The following is a 23,820-nucleotide window of genomic DNA, read 5'->3' as shown; positions in this document are numbered from 1 at the left end:
TTGGCTTGGAAGACGAAGAACGCGAGGGTGCGCCGCCAAAGTTCATGGATACCGAATTGGAGGAATTGCTCGATCAAGATCCGGCTCAAACGCAAGAAGAGGTTGCAAAAACTTTGGGAGTTGATCAATCAACCATTTCCAAACGTTTAAAAGCCATGGGAATGATCCGAAAGGTAGGCCATTGGGTGCCGTATGAATTGAAGCCAAGAGACGTTGAACGCCGTTTTATGGCATGCGAACAACTGCTTCAACGGCACAAAAGAAAGGGTTTTTTGCATCGAATTGTGACTGGCGATGAAAAGTGGGTCCATTACGACAATCCAAAACGTCGGGCAACGTATGGATACCCTGGCCATGCTTCAACATCGACGTCGGCGCAGAATATTCATGGCCTGAAGGTTATGCTGTGTATCTGGTGGGACCAGCTGGGTGTTGTGTATTATGAGCTACTGAAACCGAATGAAACGATTACGGGGGATGTCTACCGACGACAATTGATGCGTTTGAGCCGAGCACTGCGAGAAAAACGGCCGCAATACGCCGATAGACACGACAAAGTTATTTTGCAACATGACAATGCTCGGCCACATGTTGCACAAGTGGTCAAAACATACTTAGAAACGCTCAAATGGGATGTCCTACCCCACCCGCCGTATAGTCCAGACCTTGCGCCATCCGATTACTATCTCTTCCGATCGATGCAACATGGCCTGGCTGACCAGCACTTCCGTAATTACGATGAAGTCAAAAAATGGATCGATTCGTGGATTGCGGCAAAACCGACCGAATTTTTCACAAAGGGAATCCGTGAATTGCCAGAAAGATGGGAAAAAGTAGTAGTAAGCGATGGACAATATTTTGAATATTAAATTTGTAACCATTTTACGTCAATAAAGTTTCAAATTTCGAAAAAAAACCGCACGAACTTATTGATAGTCCTATTATATATTAATAAAGTAATATATAATTAATATAAAAAGTCAATGGAAAATTAGGTACACACATTTTTTATATAAAATTTTTTTGTTTCGCTTAAAGTTTTGCATAAATCTTAAATTATAAACAATAATAGAAAAAAAACATTAAATTCCGAAAGGATGAGCATAAAGTATACTTTGATGCCAGTTAACTTATTCTTATTTATGAAAACAATAAAATATTCACTTCCAAAAAAGTTAATGTACTTAGAAATACAAAACTTTTAACTCAATAAATCTAACACTTCTCTTGACCTCATAGATTTCTTTCTACATTTTCGTAGACTAGATCGGATCGGAATTAAGAAGAAGCCTGTGCAAAAGATCCGTGTTAGTTACAGTTCTTGAGTGCTTTCTGGTATTGTCACGTCTGAATTGTTTCAGCTGCCTCCTCTGATAATTCTCCAATTGATAATAATCAATGATCGATCACCTCCGACCCATGAATAAGCACTTTATGAACTGATGCAAGTAAATTATACCATGAATATTTCTTCTTCTTAATTGGCGCTATAACCGCTTACGCGATTTTGGCCGAGTTTAACAAAGCGCGCCAGTCGTTTCTTTCTCGTGCTAACCGGCGCCAGTTGGACACACCAAGTGAAGCCAAGTCCTTCTCCACCTGATCTTTCCAACGCAGAGGAGGCCGCCCTCTTCCTCTGCTACCACCAGCTGGTACCGCATCGAATACTTTCAAAGCCGGAGCGTTTGTATCCATTCGGACGACATGACCCAGCCGTCAATGCCGCTGGATCTTTATTCGCTGCGCTATGTCTATGTCGTCGTAAAGCTCATACAGCTCATCGTTCCATCGTCTGCGATATTCGCTGTTGCCAACGTGCAACGGTCCAAAAATCTTACGCAGAATCTTTCTCTCGAACACTCCAAGCGTCGCTTCATCGGATGTTGTCATCGTCCAAGCTTCTGCGCCATACGTTAGGACGGGCATGATGAGAGTCTTGTAGAGTGTTAGTTTTGTTCGTCGAGAGAGGACTTTACTACTCAATTGCCTACTTAGTCCAAAGTAGCACTTGTTGGCAAGAGAGATTCTACGTTGGATTTCAAGGCTGACATTGTTATCGGTGTACCATGAATATTTACTTACTAGAATTTTAGCAGTGCCTAGTGCGTATATTTTGAATTTATTCGAATTAATTTTAAAACCAGATGAAATGCATTGTAGGAGATAACTACATCTGTCTATAACGTGTTTGTCTATTCCTGTGATTTCGGATGATATGGTTGAATGAAGGAAACATTTTCGTGCTGTATTTCCATCATTAGAGGTGCCACTTCGCGGTTTGTCAACTATCAAGCCTAATTGTTCTCTAAACTCCCTCTGAACAAATTCCTTTCTCTTAGCTAAAAGTGCTTTTCCCTCAGATGAACGTGCTAGCCACCTTTTAAATTCGATTCCATAAGAAACATGAATAAAGTATTCAAAAAAACTAGAGCTTTAGTTTCTTAAGCAAATTGAAAATGTATAGGCCGACAAAACCTTGTGGAGGATGGGCGAGGGTTTTTTGAAATTATCTTATCTGGGTCAGCTGTCCAGTGCTGCCATCGAAACCCCATTTACCTACTAATTCATACTCAGTGCAACTTGATCCAGATATATTCACCAATATTGGTTTTTGAGATTCGAGAATTCGAGAACAAGTGTGGTCCAATAAACATTGTTAATTAATTTCGGCAGATGATTCTGTAACGTCAATTCCTGTTAGGTAACACCGTTTTTTTGCGTCAAGAACTTTTTTATAAGATGGTAAAGCGTTAGGCAATTTTGAATGAATAAAGTCTCTTAATAACAAATACTGATGTTTGGTGAGTTTTGCCTCATTAAATAGAGACAAAACTTCGTCCATATTGAATTCTAAAGAATTTTAATTTTATTGCTTTTGAATTACTTAGTATTGCCTGAATAGCGGAACTATCAACATTAGCTAGATCGGATAATCTGCGGTGCTTTGTCCTCTTGCTGCAATCCTCAAAATCTTTTCTGTGTCTCTGCCTGTGTTCGCTCGGAGAAGGATTCGTAGAGTTTGTCACCTCGCTCGACTCCCGCTTTTTCAACACACATAATTCGGTTTCAGTTAACCAATTACTGTACTTGGCAATCAGCCTTGTTTTTGATCTTTGCACTTTTTTCCAGTATCGAGAAATCCGTGAACAGGTCCAAGAAACACGATTTTCAACGTCTTCTAAGGTTAAATTTTCAGAGTTTGGTAAAGCTCATAATTATTATATTATTGTAATTATGTTCTTCAGTAACATAACCACGTGCCCAGAATATGCATGCGCGTAAATGAACACTTCAAATTTACACCTAAAACAAAAAAAAAATCTTTATTAGCAATCTTGGTAGAACCCCTTTTTTCAAAATCCTACACATAGGTACAGATTAGACCCTATATCAAGCGCAATCGCAGGTCATCGCAGCTGGAAATTATTTTTCCTTAAAGAGGACATACGTAAGAATATTTTAATGTATGTTTCATTTGTGCAGATTCGTGCGAACTTAGTTAAAACTTTACAAACTTCTTATAAAAAAAAAATAAACGGCAAATTTTAAAGTACGTATTTCGTACGGTCTGAAAACCTATTAAATAATAATTAAAAAAGATAACAAAACGTTTAACATGTCGTACATACCTTCAACTTGAATTTCCATTGTACAACAGGTCATTAACACAGTAATGCTTAGAAAAATAACACTTCCCGGAACTGCGTAAGTACGCAGCGGAGACCACGCTAACTATCACTTTTCAAATTCTCTTACTTTGGAGGAACAATTATAAGTGAATTGCTTGTGCAGTTGAAATTTCTTTTGTACTCTAAGTTACTATGACTAATGAACTAACATTTAGCTAAATATTGCTGCATAATTTTAACATGACTATTTTCATCCAATGTCCTATGGCGGAACCACTGTGCAGCGTGTTATAGTAGCTAAGTGTGGTGCTTCAATATCAAAAGTCAAAGTAAGTTGATCACTGCACTCCTGTCGCGATAAGGTGTTAGTGGTAATCTGAATATTAGATTTTTTTTTGCATTTTCTTAAAGTATAATATCTTAAAAATACTGTGTGAAAATTTTAAGAGAATCCGACAAATACTTTTCGAGTTATTCAACAATTAACAAAGGGCACTCGGGCGCTCCGGAGCATTCGAGAGCAAGCAGCAGCTGCAAGCAACCGACTTCTCGGGTGAACACTCGAGAGGGTATAATGATGCTACGTAGGCAACAGCAAATCGATATTTTGGAAGCTGCTATGACGGCTGAAGAACTATGTATTATATGGCCCAGGAATAGATGGCACAGTGTAAGTAATTCGTATAACTCTACATAAATCGATAGCAAAACTTTAAATGCCCTTTTCTCTAAACTATGTTTTTTTAACAATTAGTTGTTGGTTTTTATCATGAAAATCTGAAAAATATTTTCTGAGGCCTCCATATTGTTAACTGTGAAGAAAAAGCTTTGATCAAGCACAAAATTATCTATTAATAAAACTATTTTCTCCTGAATCTCCAAGTATTTGTGATGATCACCGCAAGGGACAAACAGCGATCACTTTTACAATTATTTCTTTTTTTTTTTTTGAAATTTTGCTTAAGTCAAGTCGACACATGATGTATTAATACTATGCTTTTATTTTTGTTAAATAAAGCAATTGACTAGCAAAAAAAAAATATTGAAAATCATCATTTTTTCGCGCCTCTGACTACCCCTAACTCCATAAATCATGTCGAAAATTATAATAAATCATCGCATGAAAACTTGCACGAGTTAATTTCAACTTTTGGGCGATATGAATTTCTCAACGCACTCAAAAAAGAACAAATAAAGCGCGTAAGTGAAAACGTTTTATGTAAAGTTAAGCAAAAAATACTAAACTTTTCGATAAAAATACCGAATTACAGCTCATCGCACGTAGTGCACCAAGGGCGTAAAATATAAAAGGCAGCCCTCGTATAGGCTAGTGTAGTGAATATTAAATTTTAATAAAGCAAATGTGAATGTGAACCTCACCTAAACGACAACGACACCGTTGGACTTTTTTCTTTGGGGTTATTTGAAAGAAAAGGTGTACGTCGATAAGCCAGCAACAATTCAAGAGCTAAAGCAGTGGTCGCCAACCTGTCGATCGCGAGCTACCGGTAGCTCGCAAAGGCAATTCTAGTAGCTCGCGCTGCTCACGTTGCAAAAGATCCAAAAGTCTGAAAATCATACCAGTATTAGCAAATTTCAGAAATTTTCATAATAAATAGATAAGCAGCGGCAACACTGCGGTAAGCGATTTCGCGCCGACAAACACGTCGCGAAGTCGCGTCTCCGTTCTAGGATCGGCTGCAACCGATTAGCGTGTTCGAGAATTTTTTGGCTTTATATATACGCAATGCACGTCGACATTGCGCTCAGTTTAATACTGAACGGCATTATCAACGTTCTGCGTGCAGCGGTTGGGTTAGAGTTCGAAACATTATGGCAAGCAGTAGTAAGAAGGCGAAGACATACCATTTCCATTCGGAATGGGAAGCACAATACTTCTTCACAGAAGTTAAATGCAAAAGTGTTTGTTTGTTATGTAATACATGTGTGTCAGTTCCTAAAAAAGGAAATATTGAGAGGCATCATAAAACTGTACATTCGAATTTTGAGAAGGCATTCCCGTTAAATTCTGCCACCAGAAAAGAAAAACTGAAACATTTAAAAATCCAGTTAATTGGACAACAGTCAATATTTTTGAAAACAATCGACAAAAATAAGGCTGCAGCAACTGAAGCATCTTATCGTGTTTCCCAGATAATTGCACAAAAGAAAAAACCTTATGAAGACGGGGAAATCACAAAACAAGCATTTTTGGAAGCTGCAGATTCTTTATTCGCCAACTTTAGAAATAAAGACGAAATAGTGTCTGCTATAAAATCTATGCAACTTTCTGCTAATACAGTGATGAGGCGAGTAGAAGTAATGAGCAATGATATTTTTTTACAGTTAAGAAGTGACTTAGATAACTGTATTTATTTTTCACTGCAACTGGATGAATCAACAGATGTAGTTGACACCTCACAGATGGCCATATTTGTCAGGATGGCCTTTAGTGATTTTACAATTAAAGAAGATCTTTTGAAGTTTATTCCACTCAAAGGACATACTACTGGGCTAGAGCTGTTTTCTCATTTAAAAAATCTCATCTCTTCTGAGAAAATTCCAATATCAAAAATGGTAGGCCTGACAACTGACGGTGCTCCAGCTATGGTGGGTTGTGATAAGGGGCTCGTGGCGCTATGTCATAAGGATGAAAGTTTTCCACAATTTCTTAGTTACCACTGTATTATACATCAGCAAGCATTATGTGGAAATTTTCTAAACTTGAACAACGTTATGAAACTGGTGGTGAAAACTATGAACAAGATTAGAGCTCAAGCGTTACAAAGAAGATTATTTAAAACCTTCGCTGATGAAATTGACTGTCAATACGGAGTGCTACTTCTTCACTCTGAAGTGCGATGGTTAAGCAGAGGACGAGTGCTCAAACGTTTCAATGATGTCCTGCCTGCTATACTCCAATTTTTCAAAGAACGCGATGAACCGATTCCTGAACTGGAAAAATCGACTTGGCTCAGAGATTTTGGTTTTCTTGTGGACATTACAGAGAAATTAAATGAGCTTAACTTGCAGCTTCAAGGCAGGGATAAAGAATTAGCGGAAATGATTTCTGATATAAATGCATTTATTAATATACAATACTTGAATTTTGGGAACAAAACCTAAAAAACCGCGATACTAAGCATTTTCCTATTCTTTCCGAAAAGATATCCAAAAATCTATTAGAGCCCTATAACAGTAAATATCATATGGAAATAGTTTCTAACTTGAAGGAAAACTTCAAAAATCGTTTCAAGGATTTAAGCAAAATTGTTTTACCCAAATTTGTTGTTCACCTTTCATGGACATTTATATACAACAGTTTGCAACTTGTGTTATGAACAACTTTGGCGAAGACATTGCTGTGACAGAAATGGAACTGATTGCTTTTTAAAGTGACTTGACTTTAAAATCTTTAGGTTCAAATACAAAATGTAGGTATAAGGACTTTAGTAAGTAAAGATAAGTATTCAGTTTTGTGTCGTTTTGCGTTGAAAGTGAAAGCGTTATTCAGTTCAACTTATTTGTGTGAATCTTCTTTTTCCAATATGAAATTTATTAAAAATAAATACCGCAATCGGCTTTTGGATAACTGTATTCGAATGACTGTATCAAATTATACTGCAAATATTAAAAAAATTATCGATGAGTCAGAATGTCAACCTTCTCATTAAATGTGCTCTTTTTATCTGCCCATATTTTATTTATACAATAATTTACTATTAGTGTTTTGTTGTGTTTCAAGTCGCTTGTGATTTGCCATTATGACTGCAAAAAATTTTGTTACGATTGATAGGTGTGAACACGGATGTAGTTATGCATAAGTATAAGCACTATAAGTCATAAGTTTATTATATATAGAACGTATATTAGTAAAATAAATGCATGTATTGTATGTCGAATATAACTGTGTATTATTTAATTTATGTTGGCTTGTGCAAGTAGCTCGCTGTATATTTCAAAATCTTGAAAGTAGCTCAACACATTGAAAAGGTTGGCGACCACTGAGCTAAAGGATGAGATAATTCGGCACATTAACGGCATAGAACCTTAATTATGGCTCAGCGTCATCAAAAATTTGGACCATCGGATTGGACCACTTGGCCAATATTTTGTGCCATACGTAATTGAGCTATACGAATATTATCATAATAAAGAGAAACGACAAAAATTTCCTAAAAAAATTGTATTTTATTCAAAATCAACACCGGCCCTTGAAACTTAACCACCTTAACCTTATTTATAAAAGAAGGCGCAAAAAATATTTTTTTCTCCTATAAAAAAACGTATGTACTTGATAAAATGTATTTGCCAATTTTTTTGTAATATTACATTACTCGCTATTTTTTGGAACACTAGGTGGACATTTATATATGGATTCATTCATATTTCAATTTATTTTTTTAACTTTTTTCTGCTGTTTTCTGCTGCTTTTTGCTCTTATTCTTCTGCGCCTACCATTTTCCACTATTTGATAGTGGCATTTTTTTCTACTTTGTGTACTCTTTTTCCTTTTCTAACTACAAATTCATATTTTTTCCTTTCTCCATTAGTTGGTGGTGCATGAAATGAATCGATTGGGCATGATTGTCGATTTGTCCCACGTTTCAGTGCCGACAATGCTGGACGCGCTGAGCGCTTCGAAGGCGCCTGTGATATTCTCGCATTCCTCCGCACATGCCATATGCAACAGTTCGCGTAATGTGCCAGATCATGTCCTGCAGAAAATTGTAAGTTTTTACATTTTTGCCATTTAACACAATTTTTCACATATTTTTTCACTCTACATTTTCTGCATAATTTTTGTGCTCTTTTTATTTCTTTTCCATATTTTTTTTTTCTTGCACCACATTTACCATTTTATCATTTCATTTTCATGCTATTCCATTTGATTTCATTTTGCAAGCAAGTTACGAGCAATATAAGCTCTCAATGGGAGGTTTCTCCGCAAAGCGATTTTCCAGTTGCTCAAGTTGGCACAAAAAAAGACGACAAATATATGTACATCTCTACATATTTATAGCGAACTCTATTTTATTCGCGAAACAACTTCAGTAAAAGTGAGCAGCGCGCAACTTTACTCTCGAGTGTACTCTTTCCCAATCAATTGGTTAGTTAGTTGGCCGTTTGGCTGCTTGGCTGCTGCACAAAGTGTGGTAATCGCAAATAGGCGATGGCGGTATGCAGCATTCAAAGTGTTCTTTAAACGGCGGAGGTTGGTGTCTCACAGGACTACTTTAAAAATTCGTATCGCTTAAATTTTATAATGGACACACTTACCAACACAAATGATGTGCTGTGCGCCTGCCGTTGCTCGCCATTACCCCTTCAATGGGAGCGCATTCATATCTCGTATCTCGCAAAATGACTCTGTTGTGCAACGGAATGCATGAAAGTTTTGCAAAGCATCAGCATACACTTCTACATATTTTTACAACTACATATACTATGTACACATGTATGTATAATACATAAATAAGTTTGTTTGTATTGGTTTTGGTTTGTTTGGCATCGTTTCAGGCTGTCAATGGCGGTTTGGTGATGGTCGCATTCTATCCACATTTTCTTAGCTGTTCCAGTCAGGCGACACTAGAGGATGTTATTGGTATGTAAATATGCACACATACAAATGCATTTACTTATATAAACAGACTGTGGTAATTGAATTATGACCTTTGGGAAATTTCAATTTTAATAGTTGTCTAAAGTAAAATTTTAGATAGAAAAAATATATTCGACCGGACCACAATTAAGCGCAAATTACAGCAAAACGTATATACCACCTTGATCAAAAAGTTCCTCGAATATAATCAGAAAACTAAAATTATAAGCTTATTCCTCAAGGTGGTATTATCGCCTTCAAAGATCTCCCCATCAACTACAGGGTGGGCCATATAGCGTTTGCTTTTTAAACCACCTATTTTTTTGAAAATGGTAACACAAATGTTGACATGTCATTGTGTTCATAATTTACATAAAGGTTTGGCATTTACGAAATGGGACGCTATACGCTTGAACAAAATTGGGAAATATTGAAAACCTATTTCAAAGTGGTGAGTCTTCTTCTTCTTTTCTGATTTTCACATTTCATTAGGGGCTCAGAAAATCCACACCTTACTGTAGAGAAGCAAATGCATCCAGAACGAGTCACTGTTTGGTGCGGTTTTTGGTCTGGCGGCATCATCGGGCCATTGTTTTTCGAAAATGAGCGAGTAGCCGCGGTTACAGTAAATGGCGAGCGTTACCGTGACATGCTCAACGAGTTGTTTCCAAAAATTCAAGAGGATGACATGGACGACATTTGGTTTCAACAGGACGGTGCAACTTGTCACACTGCCAAAGTTACACTCGAACTTTTGGCTACCGTTTTTGAAAACCGACTAATCAGCCGAAATTCCGATATCAATTGGCCGCCTCGGAGCTGATTTAAGCCCGTTGGACTATTTTTTGTGGGAAGCCGTTAAGGACAAATGCTCTGCGAACGATCCAGAGACGATTGATGCTTTAAAACACGAAATCGAAGTTGCCACTCATGAAATTGGAGCCCAAACAATCGAAAATGTGCTTAAAAATTGTGTTGATCGAATGGCCTACTGTAAAGCCAGTCGTGGCAGTCATTTGAACGATATTATTTTTCATTCATAAATGACAAATTCTAAAATGGCCCACCCTATACAACGCACTTATGCTAGCGTTTCGAAGCAAAACTAGAAAGGAACTAATATATATTTTCAGAACATCTATCAGAGCCGTCTTCAATTTTTCCATTACTTCCTTTTGGCTGTTAAAACGCGTTTCCCGTAATGATTTGTCGACTTGATCAAACAGAAAAAAAACGCTGAGAGCCATATAAGGTGAATTCTATGGTTGCTGAATAGTATTCCTGTCGTTCTTGTTCAAAAATTCACTTATAATGATGGCATTGGGCGACGGAGCGTTATCCTGGTGCAAAACCGGCGAGTTGTTTTCACGAATTGCTTCACGTAAAAGTCGCGTAACGCCCAAATAATAGTCCTTATTCTATCTGTCGCTCCATGAAAAATTCGTGGTGTACAATACAGTAGCAATCTATAAAATCCACGAACATCGCTTTTTTTTTGACGAAAAACGACGGGGTTTTTTTAACTTAGTTCATTCGGAGTTCCCCACTCACTCGTCTGACGCCCGGATTGCGTGTTGTACTCATTTCGTAGGTCTCGTCTCCAGTAGTGATGCGTTTGATGAATGTTGGATCGGATACACACTTGGAAATCATATCTTTGGCGATATCAAAGCGGCCCCTTTTTTGCATGAAATTCATGTTCTTTGGGACTAACTTTGCAGTAACAGGGTTCCAGCCCCAATAACTAGGTTGGTATGGTTGCCCAGGGAATGTGCACACTTGAACGAAGAAAGATTCGTCCTTTGTGATACCATTATGAAGGGGGTGAGGTGAGAGAGAAAGACCGATGGGATGCAGAGAGAGGGCGGGGAGAAGTGGTGCTGGGTTGGTTAGGACCGTGCGGATTACGAACGATGACTATGTTTGCGTCAACCGCTTTATGCTGCTGATGAAATTCATTAGATTTTTAATGTCAGCGTCAGCTATATCAGCAGGCGTGGCAAAGAAGTAGGAGCCAAGATGCCTGGATCTTAGCCCTGCCAGAGGAGGGCAGCTAAGGAGAAGGTGCTGAGATGATCCCACCTCATCATCCATACATCCAGTGCAAAAAGGACTCGCGGTCCTTTTAATTAACTCGAATCCATAAGCAACATTTATAGGGGGGCACCCGTTCTGGCATCGGTTTGGTAGACTTTAAGGACTACTTTTTGGATACCATAGGTAATGAACCCGTTTGTTTCAGCAAGAGGACCAAGAGACTCTGCATTTAGCAGAATCAGTGGCCGATAGGTTCCCTCAGTGTTCACCACCTTAAGCACCTTCTTATTGTGCGTAGAAAGTTTTGGATTGCATTAGCAGGATTGTTTTCATTACCCTTCAAAGTAGAGGGTTCGGAAGGGAGCCAGACACGTGTCTGATAAATGATTTAATCAGATTGCTACCAATCCTGGGTCTCTTTGCGAGGGAAATATCCTCCTACTGGGAGCGTTGCCTCTTTACCCCCGAGTCCGGTTGTGGCGCGCTCGCATCCACTCCCTTTCCTCTACCTTCCTCTGCCTCACCAAGAACCTTCATGGCCCACTCAAGCGTCTGAGAATGCTTCTCAGATAGCTGAGAGACATTTTAGTCAGCATAGTGCTCCAGGATTTTGGTAGCCAGACGAAGGCCAGAGAAGGATCGTCTACTTTGTTCTACTTGCCGTTTAAGTTGAACAGGGGGTCTCCGAAGAGAGCCCCGAAGCCCTCGGAAATCTAAGGCGCGACTGCTTAGTAGTACTGGCTACTATATCCTGTATCGCTAAATTAGGAACTGTACGTGTGACAGTTCCGCTTGCGGTCTGCTAGCTAATATAAGCGGATTCCCGCTTGTAATGCCCAGATTCGTGCTGGAAGTTGGTTCCGATCTAGTCGATTCCGACACTTTACTACCACTAGAAATTTCAGCCCTCGGGGCTACCCCACGGAGAATTCGGAAGAAGGCGATTTCGCCTCTCCTGTTGTTAGGTTGGTTGTTTTGGGACCCGGCTCCGATTTCCCACTACCACCTGAAGCTTTTGATATGGTTTTGTTTGCATTGCATTTTTTTTATTATTTTTTAAAAAGGGTCCCCACTTGAAGCCGCTATCCAAAGCTCACAAAGTGTAGTCGTCCCTTAGAGGTCCCTTGGTTGTTTGTGCCATGGCAGGTAGGCTCTGTGAGGGTTGACACATGACAACATACGTTCAGAACTAGACCGGACGGGAGTCATCTCAACCGCACCTACACCGCCAACCCAAGATACTCAGGCGGCAGAATACCGCAATCCCCAGTTGAGAGATGGGAAAATGCAAAATGTAGAATGCAAGGGGTCGTTACCGTTCAGGCTTTTAAAAGGCGGTTAAGACCGCAGATCATTTAGTGCTACCCAGGCTGCACCACACGAAGGCGATCTGCCCTACACCCCACCATAACAGAGTGGAAAAGGGAAGATAGGGCTCTGGATTAGAGAAGGATTACGAGCAAATGGTGGCTAATTATTTACAATTGGGTTAATCACTTTAAGCAACTGCAAATTCACCAAGTGTTTGATATCTAAATATATAATACTAACGGGTGATTTCTTAGCTATTATCTTTTTAAACAGTTGGACACACGTTTCGTGTTTTGTTTCACTGTCAAACATCTTCAGTTTGGTCTATGATTTAACCATGAATCGTCTTACAAACGAACAACGCTTGCAAATCATTGAATTTTATTATAAAAATGCGTGTTCTGTTAAGAAAGTTTATCGCGCGCTTCTTCCATTTAATGGTCAGTTTAATCGACCCACTGAAGCGGCTATTCGAGCTATTGTGACTAAATTTAGAACGAAATTTACATTATTGGACATCAAAAGAAGAAGAAAATATCGCAGCTGTATCGGCCAGTATTAATGATGACCATCAATTATCGATTCGTCGCCGTTCGCAGCAATTGGGCCTCTGTTACTCAACAACGTGGAAAATTTTGCGAAATGATTTAGGTGTGAAGCCTTTCAAAATACAGCTGGTGCAAGAATTGAAGCCGGTCGACCTACCGCAACACAGAGTTTTTGGTGAATGGGCTCTTGGAAAGTTGGCCGACTATCCACTTTTTTATCGAAAAATTGTTTTCAGCGACGAAGCTCATTTTTAGATCAATGGGTACGTCAATAAGCAGAATTGTCGATTTTGGAGTGAAGCTGCGAATTGTAACGTAACTGTAAATGGTGAGCGCTACCGTGAAATGATATCCAACTTTTTTGCCCAAAATGCAAGAGCTTGACTTGCATGACATGTGGCTTCAGCAGGACGGTGCCACATGCCACACAGCACGCGTAAGAATGGACTTGTTGAGAGGGGAGTTCGGTGAACATTTTATTTCACGTTCGGGACCTGTCAATTGGCCACCCAGATCGTGCGATATAACGTCTTTAGATTATTTTTGTGCGGCTATGTTAAAGCTCATGTCTATTCAGACAAGCCTGCTTCAATTAACGCATTGCATGAAATATTCTTCAAACATTAAATTATATGGACTGTACTATCGATTTAAATAAAAATTGCATGCATTTTTCTGAATTTTTCCTATAGCTCTTCAAAAATCACACGTTCTATTTGATTCATACCAAGAGTATGAAGGGGCCCCGGTGATCCATAGCTCGAAAATTTAGGGTAATTTCAGGAATTTTAGTACAATAAAAAAATTAAAAACGATATTTAAATTTTTAGGCTTTTTATTTAACTTCTGGAACATGCAAATATGAACCCAAACATTTTTGTTTTTTAATTCAATAATTTTAAAAATGGCGCTCCTCCCGAAAAATTGGACCTCGACGGTGTTGTCCACTTTGGCTATTCTATTTATCTGAAACCTAAAAACCATAAAAATTATTAATCAGTATGACTGTAGCTATGCCCCACTACTAGAATAACAAAAAAAATTGAAAAAATGGCACGGGTTTGAATTTAACACTCGAAAAATCGGGTTTTTTCATTTCTTTAATAAAAAAAAATACGAAATAATTCAAATAATAATATGATTCTGGTACGGGCAATAGCCATTGATGTTGTGAACAACATATTAAAATTTCAGACGATTCGGTGGAATAGTTTTTTTTTCTGTTTTTTTTTTTTTTGACTACACCAGGCAGCAAAAAGTCGTTTCGAGAGTTTATGAGAATGAGTTTAAAGTTTGAGGTACAGAAACGCGCGGACCGTTCTCTACCTTGTTAATGAGCTGTAGAAGCTATAATATTGGGAACTTCCGCGTGAAAACTTCACAGTATATTCTTAAGATGCTATGTTTTTGAAATATTGAAAAACCAAGAACAACGATTTTTTGAAATTTTTAGACCACCGGGTCCGCAGACGAGATACAAGTTTCAATGTCGTTTATACAGTGAACCCAAAGTACTACCCCGCTAGACGTTGAAAGATACGATTTTGGAACTTTTTCTGTTTACAAAGGGAGACTTTATCCTAAAGCAAAAATAAGTCCCAATGAGGCTCAGCTGACACATTTGCACCATCTATTTCGTCAGTAAAAGGAATTACCTAGAACAAATGTTTAAAACTGGAGATTAGAGAATTTTCTCAGAATAGAAAATATATCAAATTTATAAACTTTTGTTACATTTTACTATCTTTCTACGGGGAATTATCATATAACAAATATGGGGTAATGCGCAAAACTAATCATCCAGTTTTGTTTTTGCATAAATTTTTACTAAAATAATTGTTTTGAATAAATGATGTCTTTGTTTTGCCGCTTACGTGCCTTGTTATATTACTTGTCGGTTTGTATACTGCAGCTGACTAGTATAGGGCCCGCCATCTATCGTTACGGATTTGAACTAGGTATTATTTGAAGGATGGTAACACTTAGCTGTCATCTGATTTCACAGAAAATTAGTTTTATTCTTCCGCTGAACGAAAATGGTTGTGTATACGCTCAAAGAACGCTGGGAAATATTGCGACATTACTTTGAAAATATGGCGCTACTTGCCACACAGCGAATGCTACGATCAATCTTTTGCGCACTGTCTTCGAAGATCGCATTATCAGCCGAAATTCTGATATCGTTTGGCTGCCTCGGAGCTGCGATTTGACGCCGTTGGATTATTATCTTTGGGGTGCCGCCAGTGTTATACCAACAAACCAGCAACAATTGATGCACTAAAGACCAACATACGCGATGGCATAGCTGAAATACAGTAGCATACAATCGAAAATGTGTTGAAAAATTGGACCGATCGTATGGGATGGTGCATGGCTAGCCGAGGCAGCCATATGAATGAAGTTGTGTTCCACCATTAACCGGAAGGATTTTACTTCAAAATAAAAAAAGTAAAAATAAAAATATTGAGTAGTTTCTTTTTTTGAGCATTTTTAATTCCGTAAAGTTATATGGCGGACCCTATATATGTATGTGTTGTCACACAGTGTAATAATTTAAGTTAAAAAATTGTCTACTTATTTCGCAGTTGGTCATAACTCAGTGCACAGTAACTGTACACCCACACACACACCCACAAATGTTGCTTGCGATATGCAACAGCTATAAAATATCAAACTCAATATCATATTAATATTCAGTAAAATGGAAAATCGATGCAACTGCTGATATGCAGAGGCAGCAGTTGCCCTCACACAAACAACAGACATACCTACATACACGTTGACATTATTGCGAATGGTTATAGGAAACTGTGGAATGTCAAAAACCTACAAAAAAAACAAAATACGAAAAACGAAAAATAACAGACATTGAACCAAATTTAAACAACACCCAGTTGGGGCACAACATGCAATCTAAATAAAATTATTTATATGTACAAGTATGAACATATGTCAAATACAACAATGCATTTTGTCTATTGTGAAATTTTAATAATCAACAAATTGGCGTACATGTCGCATAAATTGTTCCTGACAGTTCATAAATTTTGTGTGGTTTTGTTGTTTCGAATTAGTTAATTTATACTACATAGATATGCATTTGAATAACTACAACTAAAAATTCCTATTTGAGTGATTTAGGAAATATTAACAGTTTTTTCTAGTAAATACAAAATTAGCCAAAATTAATAGGAACCTGGTTTTTGTTACACTGTGTGTGATATGCTTGCAAACTGCAAAACTAGTAAAATCCAAAATAGGTCACTTGAGTTCAGTTCACTTTCATGCATTTACAGAGTCTCTCTAGATCGATCTCGCTAGATGAAAGCAGTTGTCTGGGAAAGAGTTAAATTTGAGATGCAGGTTATGCATACTTAGCATAGCATTGCATAATGGCATAACGGCAGAATTGCCACATAAAAAATGCACATAACTAATAAGATATAAATATATACATTCTGTCGAATAGAAGCGTGACTGCCATAACTTGAAAACTATTTGACCAACACACTGCACAGTATAGACTTATACTATTTAATAAACGCAATATGGTATTTAGAAAAATCTAGTCATTACCATTAGCTATGAGGATATTAACATTTTTTTCGATAGTTAAGCTGCGACCAAGGCTCTGGCCACGCCTTGGTGCAAATCCAAACAGTTCAACTTCTGTAAGATCAAATCTTTTGGGTGTGCAGGTAACATTTCTCTAATTTGGGAGGAAATGAAATTGCGGATGAGTTTGCCGGGAATGGTTCGACTGAATTGGTCTCAGAAGTCATCCACCCGGTCATCGGCATCCCCCTAAAGGGGAATTGCACAACTTAACTAAAAGCTAGGTCTACCATTTAACCTCAACTGCAGAAGCTGTGAGTATCTTTCAGACTGTTGAGCACTTCCTCTGTAAATGTCAGGGTTTGGCAGGCAGACGATTAAGATCACTGGGAGCTCCTTACTTCGACAGCTTGGGGTAGTGCTCTAACCTAAGTCCCATGTACCTTCTCCATTACATCAACAGCTCTGGATGGCTGTAGTTGTCGACCCATTAGAGGTTCCATAATGGTATCAAAATGCCGCTTTAGAGCTACTTGGGGAGTGCTAGTTGGGTACTGCAACCATTTCACCTATCTAAATACTTGACCTACCTGGCGGCCTCGGTTGTTTAGCGTAAGTGCGCTAGCCTCCAATCCCAAAGGTTGTGGGTTCGAATCCCACGTACAGCACGGCCCTCGCACTTTTCTAAATTTACCTACTATCCTAGTTTCTAAAAAAAAAAAAAAAAAGAATTCATTCCTCAGTCCCAAAAACCTTTTCCTTCCAATCCTTACTCCCGCACCAAAGAAAAGTCAGCATATTACTTGCATTGCATTGTAGCTGTTAAAACAAGAAAAAAAAACAAAGAAAAAGACGCAGTTACACATTGCACCAGTGGCGCCAGCAAGGGGAAGCGGGCAGTCGCGGTAATAGCGCAGACACACCAAAATGTAGCGATGTCTTCAACGATCTGTGTGATCCTTCTGACAAAAAAATGTGAAACACAGATGGCGCTCTAAACAGTTAAAAGACGTTGTTCCTAAGCAACGACAGGTGGGCACTCCCACTACGTAGGACTGGTAGCGGCAGGCTATCGCCTACCCTGCCAGAAAGCAAAAATAGCTTAAGGAAGCCAACGCAACATTGAGTCTTGTCGAGGCCCTATGCTCCCGAGTGGAGTAAACAAGAAAAAAAACCTATCCTACCATTAGCCATAATAACTTCACAACTTCGAGTCATACTTTGTGTTAATTTCTACGCAAGTTGCAAAGATAATGTCTCCAAATCAGCCAAATATCTCGCGGTAGCAGTTTGACCGTCCATATTTGTTTTGCCCTGAGTTTTTTGCTTAACTCTTGCCCAAACATTTTTAATAGGATTGGCATCAGACGACTGTGAAGGTCAATCCAACATTGCAATCCCATTATGTTGTTTCCACTCAACATACCTTCTGCTTCGATCTTGAGATCGTTGTCTTCTTGAAAACGCAAAGTTGGCTAGTTCTTCCAAACATCTTCGCAGCTGACGGCAATAATGCTTTTTGGTACATTTTATTCATGAAAACTGCATTCAAATTGACAGCAAACACAAATAAACGACCTAATTATTTTTCGGAGAAGCAGCCCCAAACATGAACCTTAACTGGATGCTTAATATTTAGTTCAAATACTCATCTGTAAATATTACCTACGTTTGTCCAATTTCGTTCTGAGTTTGCCTTAGGACAAGCAAGTCTTGTTTCGGTGTTTGATAATGAGGGCAGCGGTTTTTTCAATGTGCTTCGAAATTTGATGATTTTCAACACGTCATGACTGATGTTTTGTCAACGTTTCTAAGTTTATGCCGTACGTGACTTTCGCGACCTTTACTTTGTGGTGTACGTAAGTGTTTTGAACCTTTAAAACGTACCCTTTTTAAATTTCTCTCAAAACTAATAAATTGCACAGGAACTCTAAGTTTGAGTTTTGCCGGGCTGTAAGTGAATATGACATGACATATAAACCCATTGATCTTCGTTGTTGCTTAACCAGCGCTGATGTACTTATATATGTGTTTTATTAGGTACATGGGCACTTATCCCAGTTGATTTTGATAAACCCTTTTTGAATTTATTCGTAATGGCTGTGTATTTGCCTAAATTTTACCAAATAAAGAGTTCAATAGGAGCTGTAGAACTGCGAACTTCAGGCTTGTGCAGCACTGGCGCGTATTATATCCCCCTAACCTCTGACCTAACCTAACTTAATCTACGTGTATATTTTATATCCATTTTTTAAGACAATAAAAAATTGTTCTGTGTGTAGCCCTTTATTTATTAATTTAAATATTTCTACCTTTTGCTCACTACGCTCTTTAAAATTTTAATCCTCAGTTCACATAAATCACATACGCGAAGTCGCTGGAGTGGATCATGTTGGCATTGGTGCGGGTTACGATGGTGTGAATCTGTAAGTTATTAATATAAACTTATTAATCTAATTTACAGCGAAAAAAAACAGACCATCTACAAGGTGGCGCAAAATTAATCATTCAAGTTTGTTTTTGAATAACTTTTCTTTAAATACAAAAAAATATTTAGAGATACAGAAATCTCTGCTTTAACTTTTAACTCTCCTTTGCGTACTTTGAATACTGCAGCTGCCTAGTGTCAAATACAATTGACGTACGACACCATTTGCAAAAATTATAAATCTTCCGATAGGCTGATTCATTTTATGCAAAATCTTAATTTTTTGGATTAAAGGAAAGCAAGTAGATCGTAAAAATTTTAAATATCTGGAGAATCCGTTAACCGATCGGAAAAAGTTAAATATTAAATTAGAAGTAAATAAATTTACCAACTTTAGTTCAAGATAGAAAAAAAAATATGGGTTTAAGGTAAAATTGGGTTTAGGAAAATCTGCGAAGAAGTTTACGTAGTTCCGTTGTCTGTCACATAGCTACAATGGCAACATACATATATTTATGTTGCTTTTTTGTCAAAGCTCGTCCTCCTCAATACAAGCAATACAGGGAGGAATACTTTCTTTGACCAAATATAGGCGAAAAACGCGTCTAAGGTTCCAAAGATTTTTGGTTTGTTTTATACCGAGTAATACCAGACTACATTTTTTTGAAAGTTTTTGATACACTGAAGCCGTATCTAAACTCAGACTAGCCCCAGCTTGGTAAAGTTCTCGATGTATAGCGGCTTAAGTTAACCCTTTGCATTTCTCAGATTTCTAGTATTACAAGGGAAGTTTGTGAATACGGGGAGGGTGAAAACAAAATTTCATTACTTATACAATTTTTTAAACTATTGGTAGGCACACTTCTTCTTTTTAATTGTCGTGATAACGGCTTAAGCGAGTTTGGTGGAGTTTAGCAAAGCGTGCAAGTCGTTTTCATCTCCTGCTAACATATGCCAGTTGGTGTGTAACCAAGTGGAGCCGAGTCATTCTATACCCGATTTTTCCAACACAGATGAATTTTTCTCCGAATACCTTCGGAACTGAAGCGTCTGTTTCCATTCAGAGCACAGGTTCTAACCAGCCGAGCTGCTGGATCTTTATTCGGTGCACTATGTCAATGTCACCGTAAAGCTCATACAGCTCATTGTTGTATCGCCTATGAAATTCGCCATAGCCTACGTGAAAAGTTCCAAACATCTTCTCTCAAACCCTTCAAGGGACGCCTCCTCGGTTGTTGTCAGTGCACAAGATTCTGTGCGATGATGGGGCATGATGAGATACCTATAAATTGTTAGTTTAGTAATGGGAAGTAGCTTTACACGTCGAGAGAGGAATTTACTACTCAGTTGCCTACTTATTTCAAAGTGGCACTTCTTGGCGAAAGAGATTCACCGTTGGATTTCAAGGCTGACATTATTATGGGTGTTAATATTGGTTCCTAGATAAACGAAGTCTCTTACTACTTCAAAATCATAACGGTCAATAATGGCGTGGGTACCGATACGCGAGTGCGCCGACTGTTTGTCTGAGGGCAGGAGGTATTACGTCTTGTCCTCTTTCACTACCAAACCCATTTGCTTTGCTTCTTTATCCAGCTTAGAAATGACCGAATTAACATCTCGGTGGCGGTTGGCGGCCGCCGTAGCCGAATGGGTTGGTGCGTAATTACCATTCGGAATTCACAGAGGGGTCGTTGGTTCGAATCTCGGTGAAAGCAAAATTAATAAAAACATTTTTCTAATAGCGGTCGTCCCTCGGCAGGCAATGGCAAACCACCGAGTGTATTTCTGCCATGAAAAAGCTCCTCATAAAAATATCTGCCGTTCGGAGTCGGCTTGAAACTGTAGGTCCCTCCATTTGTGGAACAACATCAAGACGCACACCACAAATAGGAGGAGGAGCTCGGCCAAACACCTAACAGAAGTGTACGCGCCAATTATTTTATTTTTATTTTAACATCTCGGTTGCTAAGGGCGATGTTGTCAATATCATTGGCGCACAAAAGCATTTGTACGCTCATATAATACTCGTAAATGTTAAAAAATAAATAAATAATTGGCGCATACACTTTTGTTAGGTATTTGATCGAGCTCCTTCTCCTATTTGTGCGTCTTGAGGTTGTTCCACGAATGGAGGAACCTACAGTTTTAAGTCGACTTCGTACATTGAATGGTTTTTTATGAGGCGCTTTTTCATGGCAGGAATACACCCGAAAGCAACGCTCAGTACAATAAATTAAATATAATTTTATTTAATTTGTCTTTTATACACATACATATTTAATGTATTTCACACTTGTTCTCAATTTAGCGTACCCAAAGGACTCGAAGACGTTTCCAAATATCCACACCTCTTTGCAGCATTACTTGAGTCTGATAAATGGTCTGAGGCGGATATAGCGAAAGTGGCGGGGAAAAATTTAATACGCGTATTCAAAGAAGTCGAAGCGGTAAGTAAACAGATGAAGGATGCAAAAACTGAAATAAGTCCACCGGTGCCGGCACCCGTGCCATGCAATCAAACGGCTAATTAATTAAAATGTGCTCGCTCCATCAATCTTCAATCGAAAGAAGGAAAGAAAGAAAGAAAAAGTCAAGTAAAGATTCATTAATCAAGAGCAGAGCAAAAGCCAGAGACTATGCAAGTCTTATAAATTAAATAATCAATAGAAATAAAGTCTCACAAATAATTACGGCTGATATTTAAGAGTAATCCAATCAATATGGTTATAAGTATGTAATTGTGTGTGCTTCGTTAATTGTGCAATACAATCAAAAAATTAAAAAGAGTACTGCAGTAGAAGTTATTGAGAAAAATGTAGCAAAAGAAAAATCTTAAAAAGAAAATATAAACTAAAAGTAAAATGCAGCTGAGTAAAGGGAAGTTTAATAATTGGTTGATGAAGAAGCAAGCAAGAAGTCATTTAATCCGCTTGAAAATGGAAGATTTTTATTCTGTGCAGCATCCCAGTAAATGGCACTTTTACCTTGCAATGTTTTTTCCATAGTTGGTGTTGTTTTGTTTGTTGTTGTTGTTTGAAATATATCAAGTATGCAAACAGGAAGAAATGTAGAGTGGAATAAAAACATAAAGCGTAGCGAAACGAGTTGAAAGCTGAGATAAAATGTTTTGTTTATGTTGTTTTTTTGTATTAAATTTTTTGCCAAGTTTTTTACTCATCAATTACAATTTGTAGGAGGGAAAAACTTGAGTGTGTATGTAGAGTAGAAGAAGGAACTGGTAAATGGCAATGACGAGCGTTGGTACTAGTATGCACGCAGCAGCCATTGAATTGGGCCAGGTATGTTCGAGTTGATAGGGCTTAGGGAAGCAAGTCTGACCCTTTTTCGCACACACACACACACACACATGCACAAACCAACTTACATATATCTTGGGGCCACAAACAAGAATATACACTTATTTAATACACATCTTTAACTAAGATTTGTTGAAAACAAACATCAAATGAGAAGGGGAAAAATAAATAGCAGAAATTTTAAAGTGGCTATAGAACCAACTAACAAACTTAGAGTAAAGCTATAGGCACTTGGAGGTTAGTTATGCATACTCGCCTCTCAGACTTTGAACAACTGCTATTAAATATGAATCTATTAGCCTGAGTGAGGTCTATGAGTATTTCAGCGGAGGAAAAAAAGTGTAAAAGTATATTTACTTAACTACGTACATATGTATGCATATGTAGATGTAAACTCATGAAGATGTCATTCTTATTTGTGCACTACACATTGACATACATATATACGCACAAACAGTACTAATAAAAACAAAAAGAGGAGAAATATTTCTGCTACCAGTAGATTTATGTATTAGTTAAGAATAAAAAAAAGAAGTACATACAAATTACTTTAAAGATGCAGTAGTTGTGAGTAGATTTATAGGGGGGTAAAGTACAGGCTATAGACCAACTTAGTTCTAAACCGGTGATTACGTGACTTAGCATGCTAGTACGCCAGTTACCGTAACCGATTTTACTTTTACCAAACAAATGGATATTTAATCCCTAATTTGAGGTCCTGAAATTTGCAAGCAACAATAATAAAAATTTGATGGGCGCGAAATAGACTTTAGAGCCATGCTCTAATGGTCTTTTTCTTATAACTTTATGTAGAATCCAAATCTACTAGAAACGAAAATGAGAAGAAAATAGTTCCATACAAATTGACACGCCCTAACATACCTACATACCTGTACACATATATTATATGCCATAAATGAAGTAAAAACAGTCATTAATGGCATATACAGGGTATCCGGTGGCAGAATTAGGTTTTAAGTTTAAAGTTTCTACCTAACCGCTGATTGGAAAGGACCCCACGTTAACTTCGTTTTTCGTGCGCAGTGGACGTGTGAACAACGTGCGCTCGCAATCGAAGCGTATTTCGTGTTTAACTGTTAGTCGTAGATTTTGTTCACTTTGCAATATTCGATATTCACGTGATGCCCCAAGTGACGATTCAACCAGTTCATGGGTGGGAAGGTTCCGTGCAAAAGTTCAGGGACAAACAGCTGGGCCCAGTCTGACATAGAGAACAAACGAAAATGATGAACTCGTCGCTACAAGTTTGCATGATAATCCGCGTCGGCCAGAGAGCGGCTGGTTTGAGACTTCCAACACTATTGTTCATGAAATACTGAAGATGGATCTTATACTTCACTCCTTTAAAATATAAATCGTACAAGCGGTT

The 23,820-nt window shown here is 38.1% G+C and overlaps 1 protein-coding gene across 3 annotated transcripts in view; it reads left to right on the top strand.

The window, feature by feature from the left end:
- Positions 1-23,820, top strand: part of LOC128869834 (dipeptidase 1) — a 127,363-nt gene that overhangs the window by 93,315 nt on the left and 10,228 nt on the right. For all 3 annotated transcript variants that reach the window (XM_054112442.1, XM_054112437.1, XM_054112448.1), the window contains 4 exons: positions 8,183-8,359; positions 9,150-9,234; positions 19,033-19,108; positions 21,422-21,560. In XM_054112442.1, the coding sequence (XP_053968417.1) occupies positions 8,183-8,359; positions 9,150-9,234; positions 19,033-19,108; positions 21,422-21,560 (477 nt within the window). The remainder of the gene's footprint in view (positions 1-8,182; positions 8,360-9,149; positions 9,235-19,032; positions 19,109-21,421; positions 21,561-23,820) is intronic.

This window comes from Anastrepha ludens, chromosome 2, assembly GCF_028408465.1.
Source record: "Anastrepha ludens isolate Willacy chromosome 2, idAnaLude1.1, whole genome shotgun sequence".
Lineage (NCBI taxonomy): Eukaryota > Metazoa > Arthropoda > Insecta > Diptera > Tephritidae > Anastrepha > Anastrepha ludens.
Note: the sequence above shows the minus strand (reverse complement) of the source record. Positions and strands in the feature narration are given on the sequence as shown.